At 40.8% G+C, this 12,694-nt stretch overlaps 1 protein-coding gene across 1 annotated transcript in view; it reads left to right on the plus strand.

Annotated features, from left to right (window-relative positions):
• PLA2R1 (phospholipase A2 receptor 1) overlaps positions 1–8,869 on the plus strand; it is a 35,727-nt gene extending 26,858 nt beyond the window's left edge. The window contains exons 24-30 of the mRNA XM_058028346.1: positions 2,008–2,246; positions 2,776–2,944; positions 3,840–3,980; positions 4,405–4,521; positions 4,958–5,134; positions 5,798–5,827; positions 6,039–8,869. Coding sequence (XP_057884329.1) covers positions 2,008–2,246; positions 2,776–2,944; positions 3,840–3,980; positions 4,405–4,521; positions 4,958–5,134; positions 5,798–5,827; positions 6,039–6,256 — 1,091 coding nt within the window. The 3' untranslated portion in view covers positions 6,257–8,869. The remainder of the gene's footprint in view (positions 1–2,007; positions 2,247–2,775; positions 2,945–3,839; positions 3,981–4,404; positions 4,522–4,957; positions 5,135–5,797; positions 5,828–6,038) is intronic.
• Positions 8,870–12,694: the final 3,825 nt, after the last annotated feature.

Here is a 12,694-nt window from a genome sequence, read left to right on the forward strand (position 1 = left end):
GAAGAGACTGTAGCAAATACATTTTTCTGAACATTGTGGATCTGACTGACTTGTGGATCAAGCTTATTGAATAGAGCTTGGCTTCTGTTTTCTAGTACCACACTTCTCTAATTCTGGTACCATAAAGTTCCCTTGCAGGAAGCATGAAGTGTTTGGGAGGAACAGGGTTTGTTGTGTTTCCCCAAGCCACGTTCTGGTGCTGCCTCTGGGCTGGGGGCTGTGGGCAGCTCTGGGGCCCCATCCCAGGTGCCAGGGCAGCCCCTCTGCCAGCAGGACACTGCCAGGACACAGCACCCAAACTGGGCAGCAGCACACTGGTGACCCTGGGGCGAAGGGAGGGCTGGCATCTGAGCCTGCGGGGAGTCTCCTTGGCAGCTGCCTCTACTGCAGGGTGGTTTTGTATGGCTCAGCTCTGTATTGTATTATCACCTCTACATTTAACCCTAAAAAGCAGAGACAACACTCTGCTGCTGCTGCTGCTGCTTGGGAGGGAAGGCACAGCCAGCTGGGAAGCAGAACAAGTACCAGCTTTGGGCAGGCTTACGTGTCACTCATAGCTGGATTTTACATCATTGATTGGGATCTACAGTTGTGGGAAGGGCTGGAGTGATCCTGTACCTGGTGCAGAAAAAATAAATATATGTGCTTTCCTGCTGACTTGTTTCAGTTACATCCCAAGCTTTTGTATTTTAACCCCTTGCTGCTGCCTGAGACAGATGGAGGAAGGGTGGAAAGGCAGGAAAGAAAACATTTGTCTTATGGTGGCCAGGATTCTGGCAAAGGTTTGGGCTGCAGTGGGTGCTCAGGGTCCTACCCACCTTTCTCAGCTGTGTCACTGAAAGTCAGGAATAAAACTCTCCAACACTGTTATTTCAGTGTTAGAAAGCTGGATTATTTTATTTCGGTGCCAGGCGTGCAGGGAAGATCTGCTCTATTCCATGCCCTGCAGCCAGCCAACAGACTAGTTGAAATCTGTGAAACTTATACATATTCATTACATTTCCCCAAACTCATACATATATGCTAAATGTTCTGTGAATTCTTTTGCATATTTAAATCACTTCTTGGAGCTTATATTATGTTACATTAGAGTGGGGGTCTTTTGAGGGTCTCTGGTGGCCATTTGGGGAACATCCCATTCCTTTATCTTATTTTGGTCATAGCCCTCCAAAAAAGTTTATTTTCTTGGAATGAATCCCAGGGATGTGGGCTGGTCAAGATACACCTTCATATGTCAGATGACCACTTGCCCATTAAGCACTGTTGGTTAAAGGTAAAGGAATTCACAAGGTTCAGACACTTTTTGTTATAATTGAAGATATTCCCAGCAGGGCAGTGGATCTGAGAGTGGCCCATGGGCCTGGCTGTAATGCAGCTCAGCACTGCCCCATGCACAGCAGAGTGCTCCTGGGTTAAGTGGACCATCCTCCCTCCCCAGTGGGACACCCGTGGCACTTTCCCAAACCATCAGACAGTTCAGTTTGCTAATTCAGCAGAAAATTTCCATATATTTTTGCTTCCTGCTTTTTTAATTTATTTTCCTCTAATTACTGTCATTTTCTGCAGTTTTTTACAGGCTGTGTCAGGTTTGTGCGGGGTCAGGCAAACACCAGACCAAGGAATTTGTAGCAGGAAGAGCCGAGAAGCAGGGAAGGGAGTAGTGAGACAGCCTCTTGCTGGCAGTAGTGAACTGCTAAATTTGCTCAAGTGTCCAAACAGATGTGTCAGTTCCTGGAAAGATGAGCTGGTGCTTTGCTTCTGCCATCCTGCCTGCATTCCATTTCCCCTTTTTTGAATTATTTTCTGAAGGAGACTAAAATGAAAGAAAGCAGCAGTGGATTTGAACTGAGCTCTCTTTTTAAATTTCACAGTGCCTTCCTAAAACCAAGGAGTTTTCAATTTTTTAATTTGTTTGTAACAATAGTCCTGTTTATTTTAGAAGCTACTCAGCTATGATCAAGTTGTCTGTTTTAAAAATAAGTTCTTTTTCTTTCCTGTTTGTAACAGACACATCCAGACATCTCATCAATGCATCCGACATGTATCCTGTGCCAGATACTTTAGAATATGGAAACAGAATGTATAAACTAATAAGTGGGAATTTTACATGGTCTTCAGCATTGCAAGCCTGCATGGCAAACAGTGCAGAGCTGGTGAGCATTACAGACCAGTACCACCAGGCCTTCCTCACCATCATCATCAACCGCCTGGGATACAGCCACTGGATCGGGCTCTTCACTTCCGACGTACGTAGGAGGCTCCCAGCTGTCAGTGGGATGCTGCAAAGGAGATTTTCCAGTAACAAACTAGTGAGCTGTGGCATTGATTTGAAGTCACAGAAAGTTTGCATCTAGAGATGAAAATCTGGAAAATTTGAGCCTTAAACTTTCTATTTTTTTTTTCTTTTAACATAACGTGTAAGTCCCAGTGACAGCCAGTTTGGTAGAACAACTACTGAAAACTAAAAGCCACAGATAACTTTTAAAAACATGGGGGGAAAACATATCTTGTAATGTTGACATTGAAATTTCATTATTTCATTCACAGTAGCCCAATGGCCCAAATAACTGCTTGCTGCAAACAGAAAATTAGATGTAGTTTGTAATCTCCCAAAAGTGAGTTGGGAGGATCCTTGGCTGTGCCTTTTCTTCATCCTTGCTGGGCCTTTAGGAAATTAAGACATTCTGTAATTCTAGTGAGGATGCTACCAAAAGAAGATTAATTTGTGTTGTGCTGAATTATATCAGAAAAATAACCTGACATTTTTTTTGGCAGAATGGGCTTAATTTTGAATGGTCAGATGGGACCAGGTCTTTGTTTACCTCCTGGGAGGACGACGAGTCCCAGGCCTTGGGCAGCTGTGTTTACATTGATACTTCAGGGCACTGGAAAAGTGCAAATTGTGAACAACTTCTGCAAGGAGCAGTTTGCCATGTGCCACCCAGTAAGTCTTTCAAGGTTTATATTCAGTCTTTGCATCTGCAAGTGTGTGTACTGACAGTGGAAATATGTGAAAGGAAGTTCATTGGTTAGAGGTTAAGCAATGTTAAGCAAGGCTGACTATTACTTAAAACTGAAGTGTATTTCTCTGTATTTCCTATTTGTGAAACCATTTTTTTCCAATAAAATATTGGCCATCAGGTCTGATATGTAGGAGAATGGGAAGAGAACTTTCATAATAGAAAAGAAACAGGAAAATTACCTACTCTGTCTCTTCAGTGAACACTATATTATCTGTGAAAAAATAGGATTGCTAATGACCTAGCTTGAATGGCAATAAATCCACTTTGCTGAAATTAACTGTGGGATGGGAGAAGGGAAGCATTTAGAGCAAAGGGAAAAATTTATCATATCTTCACTGATCAACACATCAAAGACCATGCAATTTTTTTTTAGTAAAGGTGAGAATATTTTTCTGTATCCTAAAATAAGTTGTATTTCCTGTAATGCTCTGTCAGTCATCTGGTGTTCAGTAAAATCCAGAATTCAGGTATGGAACTCCATTCAGTGCCAGACTCCAGGGTCTTGTGGCAGCATCCAATTCTTCAAATAGTTCCCATTCAGTGGTGTTTGTCGTCTGGGCCCCTGGTTAGCTCATGCACATCACTATCAGATTGTCCTGATCCTGCTGTTGTGATCCAGCAAGGTTTTTTGATTAGAAGTAAAACCAGCTGTACTCATTTAATACAAATGTATGCAACTGCTAGATTTTCACTTTGAAAAAATACAGGCATAACACAATAACATGCTATTAGCATTACTCCAAAACAGTGTGTGGAATGTTATATTAATGTGTATTTTGTTGTGCCAATAAAGCTGTGCTGTTACTTCTATCACAGAAAAGAAACTCAATGCCTATAAAGGCTTATGTTCAGAAAAAACTGTACCCTGGATCAAATTCAAAAACAGTTGCTACAGCTTTTCCACAGTTCTTCAGGGCATGAGTTTTGATACAGCATATGAGGTCTGCAAAAATCAAGGTAAGTGATTGTTTTGTAACTACCAAATGTCATTGTGATATCTTAAATCAATATTTATTTTCTGAAATGACTGAAATCATGGCATATGTTTTCTCTGATTCAAGATAATGTTAGTGGAGCTCATAAGCCAACTATGAAATTGGAGGCAGTATGCATCAAAAAAATGTTCCTTTCTGTGTGAAAATACTGGTTTCTACAATAAAACATAATATGAACATTTTTCCTTTCAAATTTGTTTTAAAGTTATGTGAGAACAGTTTTGTATCTGCTTGAGCATTTTCACAATTATTACAAATTTAAGAACTTATAATGTATAACCAGACTTTTCAAGCTCTTCAATTAAGACTCATAATGTTAACTTTTTGAAGTGCAATGTTTTAATGGCATGGATTGCTTGAAAATTTGTTCTGTGTTTAATGTGAAGGATCAGATCTTCTGACTATTCAAGATGAAGATGAAAATGCCTTCATTTTGGAAGAATTACACAGCTTTGGCTATTCTGTACAAATGGTTTGGTTGAACATTCTGCTTGTTACAGACAGTAAGTTTGGGGAAGAATAGAATTGCATGTAAGAACCTGGTTTGGGTTTTGGTTATTTTCCAAAAACCATTTTCAATAACCATTTTTCAAAACACTTTAGTCTTTTGAGATTTTTTTCGTTGATTTGTGCCTGTTAATAATGTAGTAAAAACAGTGAGGCTTTCTGCAATAGTTACCAGTATTCTGATATGCATACATGCATGTAAATGCCTTCTTTTCCTTCTTAAAGATACACTGCAGACTGTCTTCTGTGTTAGCTACATAGAATGATTTTTAAATCCTTCAAGAGAAGAAAGTAATACAGTGGCCAGACAGACAAAATCCTGGTATTCTGTAATACTGTATTTTTCATGTTGTGAGGGTAAATCTGACTGAAAAAGAAATATTTATCAAAATACTATTCTATTTTGTAATAATTTTTGACTTCTACCCATAGATGAGACAATCTCCTGGTTTGATGGTTCTCCTTTAAATTATTCCAACTGGGGCATCAGAGAACCTGAATTTGATACTCTCAAAGGAAATTTCTGCATCAGCTTGAGGACCACAGATGGAGTCTGGCAATTATCTCCATGCAGAGAAAAAAAGGGTTTTGTATGTAAAATGGATGCAGGTATGTGCTTCCATAAGAGAAGGCAATTCTGTCCTTATAACCATTGTTTTACTTGTTGCTTGCTTACTTGGTGTCAATTTTCATCTCATTAATCCTGTCCCTTGGCATTGGGGAGAAAAATACCTCTAAAAGCCCCAGGCAGCTGGGGTGACCTCTGTTTGGGGAGCCCAGGCAGCCCCTGCCAGCTGCAGGAGCCTTCCTGTGACATCGGGGTGACCTCCACAGCCCCGTGGGGAGGGCAGCTCCTGCCTGGGAGAGCTGTGCAGGCCCCACAGCAGCAGGAATGTGGGTCTGTGAGAGAGCTCAGGAGATTCCAGAGCCCACACCAAATCCCTCAGTCACTGCAGGACCCTCTAACCAGGCGGATCTGCCTCTGCATGGCTCTGTCCATGAATTTGTGCTTTAAAAAGAGGGTAAATACTGCTGCTCATCCTTGCACTAATGCCAATTAATATATTCCACCATATTAAAGGGATTTTAAAATGGATACTGAGAAGACAATCTACCTAAAACCAACAAAAATAGTCTGTTCTTTGTTTAATTTGGTTCATGTCAATGTTATTCCAATTGGCCAAGTTAAACATAATCTAGTATGTTATTTAAAGTGAATATGCATAATAACATTGGTGGGTCATTTTGTGACTGTTCTGATTTTTATTTCAGATATTGATGCAACAGAATCCTCTGAAAAAGGTAAATTCTGTACTTTTTAAAATAAGGAATAATACACATTTTGAGCTGATATTTTGTGAGACAATATTTTTTCACTGTTAAACTTGTAATTTGAAATATGTGACATAAGGAGTAGTAATGTTTTCCTTAAAAGAGCTATATGTTTATATTTCAATTTCCTTATTGTTCTAAATATATTTACTTAATAGCAGTTTCTGTTCTTCCCTTTCAGCATCATACAGTGGGCTTGTAGCTCTGGCTGTTCTTGTGACATTGGTGATGTTGGCTGCCATTTCCATTTTCCTGTGGTGCTTGCACAAAGAGAACAACCAACTCTTCCGCAGGATACTGTGGGTCAGAAACGCATATTTGCCACAGATTAATGCTGATAGTCCTGGTCTGGAAGAAAGCATCCTCATTTCTGACTTTGAGAGAAGTGAAAACAATTGATTGGTCAGAAGTAGCAAGTGGTCTTGTCTTCCATGTGAAACTTCACAACCTACAGTGGTTTTCTCATTCTTGGAGAGCTCATATCCTGAGGAACCCTCCTGGCCATCAGTATCAATGCTGGAGGAGCTCCCTACCCTGGAGAGCTTTTGCTCTGCGGCAGGATGAGGTGAGGATGCAAGGCAGAGCCATGGAGAAATGTTCTTCTCTGAGACAAGACAGGAATTGAAAATACTCACAGACCATAAAGTTCCAACCACTCACTTGGAGCAGAAATGCTTAAGGTCCCAGAGCAGTGAACATTTTCATGCAACTTTTTCCTTTGGGAATGTTTGGGCCTTTGTGTTTTGTTTTTATATTTTGCAGAACCTGCTTATGAGCTAGCGTTAAAGTTTGGCCTTGAATTTAGGAATTCTGAAATATATTCCAAGGATTATGGGGAAGACTTTTTTTTCTGCAAAATGAAAATGGACAGTTATTTTTCAGACAATAGATTCTTGCCACAATGATTTCCAAGCTTGCAGGGAGATTAAGTCACTCTTGACTTGGGACTGCCAGAGTTTTGGTAGTTTGTCTTGTGATGCCTAGTCCATGTTATAAAATAAATTAGTCTAAGATATAATGGCTTCATCATTCTGAACTTATTATATTAATTAGAGATGCATCCAGCATCCTATTCAAGATTCAGCTATTTCATCTCTCACCTAGATTATTTCAGACATGGAATCCCATCAGCCTTCATTAAAAACATTTTTGGGCAATATCTGTTTGAAGAAAAACCCCTGTTATAAATCTTTCTGAAGGTATGGAGCAAATGACCTTACTGTTCACCTGCAGTGTTCCTGTGAGCACTATTCATGGACACACTGCTGAGACCCTGCTCTCCAAAGCTAGGGGTGACATGTGGGGGAGCCACACTGCTGCTCCCCAAGGGTGCTAGTCCTCTGTGCCTGTGTAGCAGACACTTTCCCTTTCAGTGTTCATACCAAGGTGCTAAGGAAGAAGATGAATTTTGCTGACCCCTTGCTCTGTTGATGATTGTGAAGGAGCCAGCTCAGGTCTCTTTTCTATCTCAGTTCCAGCAGCCCAGGACAGAAATGTTTACTCTCCTTGGGATTTCCACCAATCCAACCAGTCCTCCATACACTCTCTGAAAACACCTGGGAGCTTTTTTATTTTTTATTTTTATTGCAGGGTGGAAAAACAAATGCATAGCGATGGTTACTTTACAATGGATTTAGTGTCATTTCCTCCATCTCTAAAAACTGCTGCAAAGGGCTGCATTTGGTGTTCTATTTCTCAGTTTCCTTGTTTTAAGGTGACTCATTCTAAAAGTTTTGCAAGAGCCCTGAGATGGAGGTATGTTCCTCAGACTAAAACAAGCAGCTAAGACCAAATGAAATATTTTTACACAATATTTGTGCACATGCACAGGAATGTATGAATGCCTTTAACCTAGATTTCGCATGGCCAAAAATTGCCTGTTCATGCCATAATTATATGTAGGGCTATTTTTAAAAATTATTTCATACATGAAATATTTCTATGCTGGTTTGCAGAATCAGTTTACTCTTTTTGATGACTTCTAAGGTTGTAGCTATCACAAGTTCTTAATCTCAAATTTTTCTATCATATAAAATATAAATAGCTTTTCTGTGTACATTCTATCTAGCAGTTTGACCCCATACATTAGTCTTGAGTAATATTTTTAAGTTTTGGTTTCGTCCTCTAGATTTATCTATTGTTTTTATTTGCAGTCCATTATTAGAGTTTATGGACTGCAACTTTTAAGTACAATTGCCAGCTAATCTGTTGTTTATATGTATTACCTGTGATAGCTTTTTACCACCAAAAGAAAAAGAAAAAAGCTTATGAATTCTTCTTTCCCCATAACTATTTCACCTATTCAAACTACAGCTGGAGGAACTTAAACCAGTAAACCCCCTCCATCACATTCACTGAGAAGTGTGTAAATCTGCCCTCTTACAGTGCAGCAAGCAGAGTGGCTTGCAGGGTGGTTTTTGCTTGCAGGACTAAGCTGTGCCATCTCTGGGGACGTGTTTATTGGGCTGCAATGCTGTTGATAGTTATACAGACTCTGGTCAGATTTTGATGTGGTTAATTAAGTTGTATTTTTTCACAAAACTTGACATAGATGTTTTATCAATTTTCCTTGAGGTATGTTTTGTTCCTTAAAATATACCTGAAGGGTAATGGCATAATCAATAAACCTAACCTCAAAATAGTGATTGTTGATTAACATTGATGTAGATGAACTTGTATTAAAGAAAAAAGTTGAAACAGTGTTTTCTTCCTACTTTGAAGTGGTTTTGAAGGAACAGATCCTTGGATATTTATTTTTAAATCTTTCATCATTTAACTTTTTTATAACTGCAGATATTATTCACTCAAAAATGTAATCAGTGATTGTTTTCTAGTCTTCCTACTGGACTTTGTTATCAATGGCTTTGAATTGTTTTCCCTTAATCAGAGGTCTCTTATACTGTCCCTGATCAGAGTGTGTGGTGACTGAGGTTTTGTTGGTGTCCTTGATGATATTGGCCATGAGATTCACTGTATTATTTCAACTGGAAAATTAAAGCGTGTCTGACAGTTGTCCGTGCTGTAATTTGTCTTGAATCTTTCCCCAGCTTGACTAAGAAGAGAGGCTCTAGTGTCTCATGAGAGCAGTGCCCAGGCTTTGCCCTGGCTCATCCTGTGTGAGGACAGCTGGCTCCAGCCTCCTTTCAGACTAGACCTGGGCACTGCCCACCATCTCCACACTCAGGGTGGTCTGAGCATTTCCCAGGACATGGATGAGGATGCCCCAGAACGTATGTGTAAGAGGTGCTGGAAGGAGGTGGGAGCCAGAGCACCAACAGTAAGGATGGTGGATGGAATCACGGCATTAATTTATAGTTATTCTCCCAGCCTACTGCCTGTTCCCTGCAGTAGTGAGCTGAGGCCACCATTGGTGAGCTGCAGGAATTTTCCTGCTGAATTGTGGAGGGTGTGTTGTGTGGGAGCCTATTTGTATCCTCCACAGATTAGGTAGAGATATATGGATTGAAGCACAGCAGCTTGCATGGATTGCACCAACATGCTTTTTGTGTCCAAGGACTGGGTTCAACAGGGCCTCAACAGGCCCGTGAATGTTGCAGGTTTTTTGCCATGTTAGCTTCTTTCAGTGTTCTTACCCAAAGAGAAATGTTGCATCTTTTCATACCACATCTTTTTTGGGTGATCAAAGAGTACCCCCACCAGAGCGAGGTACGTTCAGGTCAAACTTCTCTGCCAGATATTGGAGTTCGTCAAATCTCCATCTGCTTTTCTTTGCAGATGCCATTCCAGGAGAAAATTTACCTAGTGGTCCCTTAAGCAATCCTTGCAGCATGTCTCTGAGGAAAAGAGATGTTCAGTGCAGCTGCCATATCCCAGGTAGACATAAGTCTGTGATGGGAACATTTGTATGCTGGTGACGCCCAGCATGGCAGGACACAGCAAAGGGTGGTTGTGGCACAAGGTTTTAAGTGGGCAGCATGACTTCTCAGCAAAGTCCTTTCTGGCTGTGCCTGTCCTGGGCACTGCCCTTCCTTGTGCAGGGATCCCCCTCCCTCCCACTCTCCTGCCTCTGCTACCTTTGCACACACACATTTTGTAGCTGGGGCATGACCAAGGAGCCACGGGATGTTTGAAATTTGTGCTGTACAGTCCAGAGGGACCATAGGGAAAAAATAGTGGGTTTGCGTGCTCTGTTGACAGTTGAAAAGCTCTGGTTCCAATTGCACAAATTCTCATTTAATTTAACCCCCTGCGTTTTTTTTTCCTTCATGTTACCTCCCTCAGTGTAGCAACACGCATCCTCCGTCTCTTGTAATAATAAACCCACTGTAATGAAAACCATGGCATACTCTTCCTCCAGGGCATTTGTTTGGTTAAAAGCTAAATTGCACAAAGTCAGCAACTGGGCTCTAAATCCTCAGCTCAAAAAAAAAAAAAAAAACCCACCAAAAAACAAATTCACAAAAAATAGAGGCCTCTACTTGGGCTATAATATTTCCTTTGGCAATGGGTGGAATGTTGATTTTAAACCTCTGCAGGCCAGCAGTGATATCCTGCAGTCTGGTGCAGCCCTGCTGCAGATGTGTGAGTAACCATCAGGAACAAACCCACAGGCTGAAGGTCCTCGCTGCTCTGAAATTGAATGATTTAAGATGGATCGTGGTGCTTGGAAACACAGTCAGTCTCGGTTTGGCCAGTAGATGGTAGTGGTACACACAGAGCTGACAAAACGAGCTGTGCAAGTGAAAAAAGCGCAGGGATCTGCTCTGGATCCTTTAGAAGTTTAGTTAAACAAGCAGCAAAGCTTCCCAGTCGCAGGACAGCAAACAACGGTGTGAGTTCTGAACCCCGGCCACAATGTTACAGAGCTGTGTTTAGACAGCTTTCCGAGTCTCAGTGTTCCTTCTCAGCCACTTTAATGGGATGCATCGAAGTGCTCGGAAAGGGAAAATGCAAGTCCTTACATTGGTGTGGGGGCTTTTTATTTCTATGGTGAGTAAAGTGAAAATCCTGTCGGGTTCCTTAATAAATAGGGACATCTTTGTATTATGTTTTGATTCTCACGCCTTTCATGGAAAGGCCACTTACTGAAAATGCTTCAGCCATGTATCTCTCTGGATTTATTTTAGTATTTTATCAGTACAGGCATTTGCTTACTACTTTTCAGGGGATATGAAAAATTAAGACATAGCAATGACTGCATAAGTAATCATTTCACAGCACTGTTGAAAGTAGTATTTTCTTCTTCTCCCAATTTATTCTCTAAGTTGGCCAAAGCATAAGAGTTCCTGATTCCTTTCTATATCCATTTTCTTTATGCATGGAAGTGATTCTCAACTTCAATTGTTCCCAAAAGTGCACAGCTAGGAAACAGAAAAAGTACTTCTACTACCTTATCCTACCTTTTTCTTAACCTTAGCCTAGAGACAAAATTTCTGCTGTGATTCTCAGAAAAAAAATGCTTGAAAACATTTTCTTTTAGTGAGCACAACAGCTAAACTTGTAGATACAAAATAAATTTTGAAATACAGAGTGGGCCAAAAGTTTCTCTCCTCTGCATGCTAGCAAAGGAAAATAGGGAAGCCTGTCTTTCTGAACCATGCACAGAAAGGCACAAAACTAACAACCTGCTGCCTACAGAGGTGGATGGCCAGCAGCAGTGGTGATTGTCACTGGGTGCATGAAGGGTGTCCAACACCACCGTGTGCATCAGGAGAATGCAATAGCTGGGTCAGTGTCTCAGAAAACACAGAAGAACAGTAGCATCCCTGTATCTTTTCAGATTTTTCTAGATGGATGCTCATCTTTAGAAAGTAAAATTTTCCATTTATTTTGTACCAAAAAATCCTTTTTTTTTTTTAAGTGAACGCTGAAGATTATCCCATCAAATCCTCTTCTGCAGCTATTTATTCAGGTCATTTGTTCTAAAGTGTGATCTCAGGCCTTTGATCCCAGCCATAACCTGATTAAATCTGCTTTGCCACTTATTTCTGCCATAAACCTTGTGTGCATTGTAGATGAGAAGGCCCTGGAAAGTCCCCACAAAGCTGAGGACAGACAGACTCCACCTCATCAGCAATTTTGGGCTGTGTTGCTTCACTGACGCTGGATTTGGGATATCATCTCAGAGCTTGATGCTTCCAGGTTCATTGACATGGACATTGCCAATGAGCTGGAGTACACAGACTTTTAAAACAAAGTAAAACAATATTCTAAGTCATGTAAGGCTTCATTTGTTGTGGTCCCAATCCAAATCTGCTTCATCTGAATTAGTTTCTATTGGTAAGTTACTCTTCATGCTAGCAGGCTTACCTGTTACATACCTGAAATGTGACAACTATCTAAAGGATCACACGACCTAGGCATGATATTTCTGGTGTTTAATATTCAAGAACATCAGAAGGATTCTTTCTGAAAAGGTAAGAAGGTAAAATTTCTGTTGCTGTATATCATGCCCTGTTAGTCTTGTGGGATGAAAATTATGTTGAGGGGCAAATTGAATTACTTTAATTATTGTTTCAAAAGCACATCCTAAAGATGGAATTATACATATGGGATACATCATGTCTATAAGAGACATGAGCTACCAATGGCTACTTTACCCTTTAAAATACTTGTATGATAAATATCAGAGTGGCTGTTCCCCTCTCACCATATCCAGGAACACAGCTGATGGAGCCTTTATCCCTGCAGGCTCCTGCAGTGCCTGTCCCACTGACATGGCACCTCTGGAACAGACGCACCACGTGTCAGGGCATCAGGGTGTAGCTGAGTTATGGAAGAAGGAAGGAAACCAATGTGGGCTCTTTTCTTCATCTTGTCCTTGACCATCCACCCCCCCCAACCCTCCAGAATCATGTCTGGGTTGAGGATATGGTC

Source organism: Melospiza georgiana, chromosome 7 (assembly GCF_028018845.1).
Source record: "Melospiza georgiana isolate bMelGeo1 chromosome 7, bMelGeo1.pri, whole genome shotgun sequence".
In the NCBI taxonomy this organism is placed as follows: Eukaryota; Metazoa; Chordata; class Aves; order Passeriformes; family Passerellidae; genus Melospiza; species Melospiza georgiana.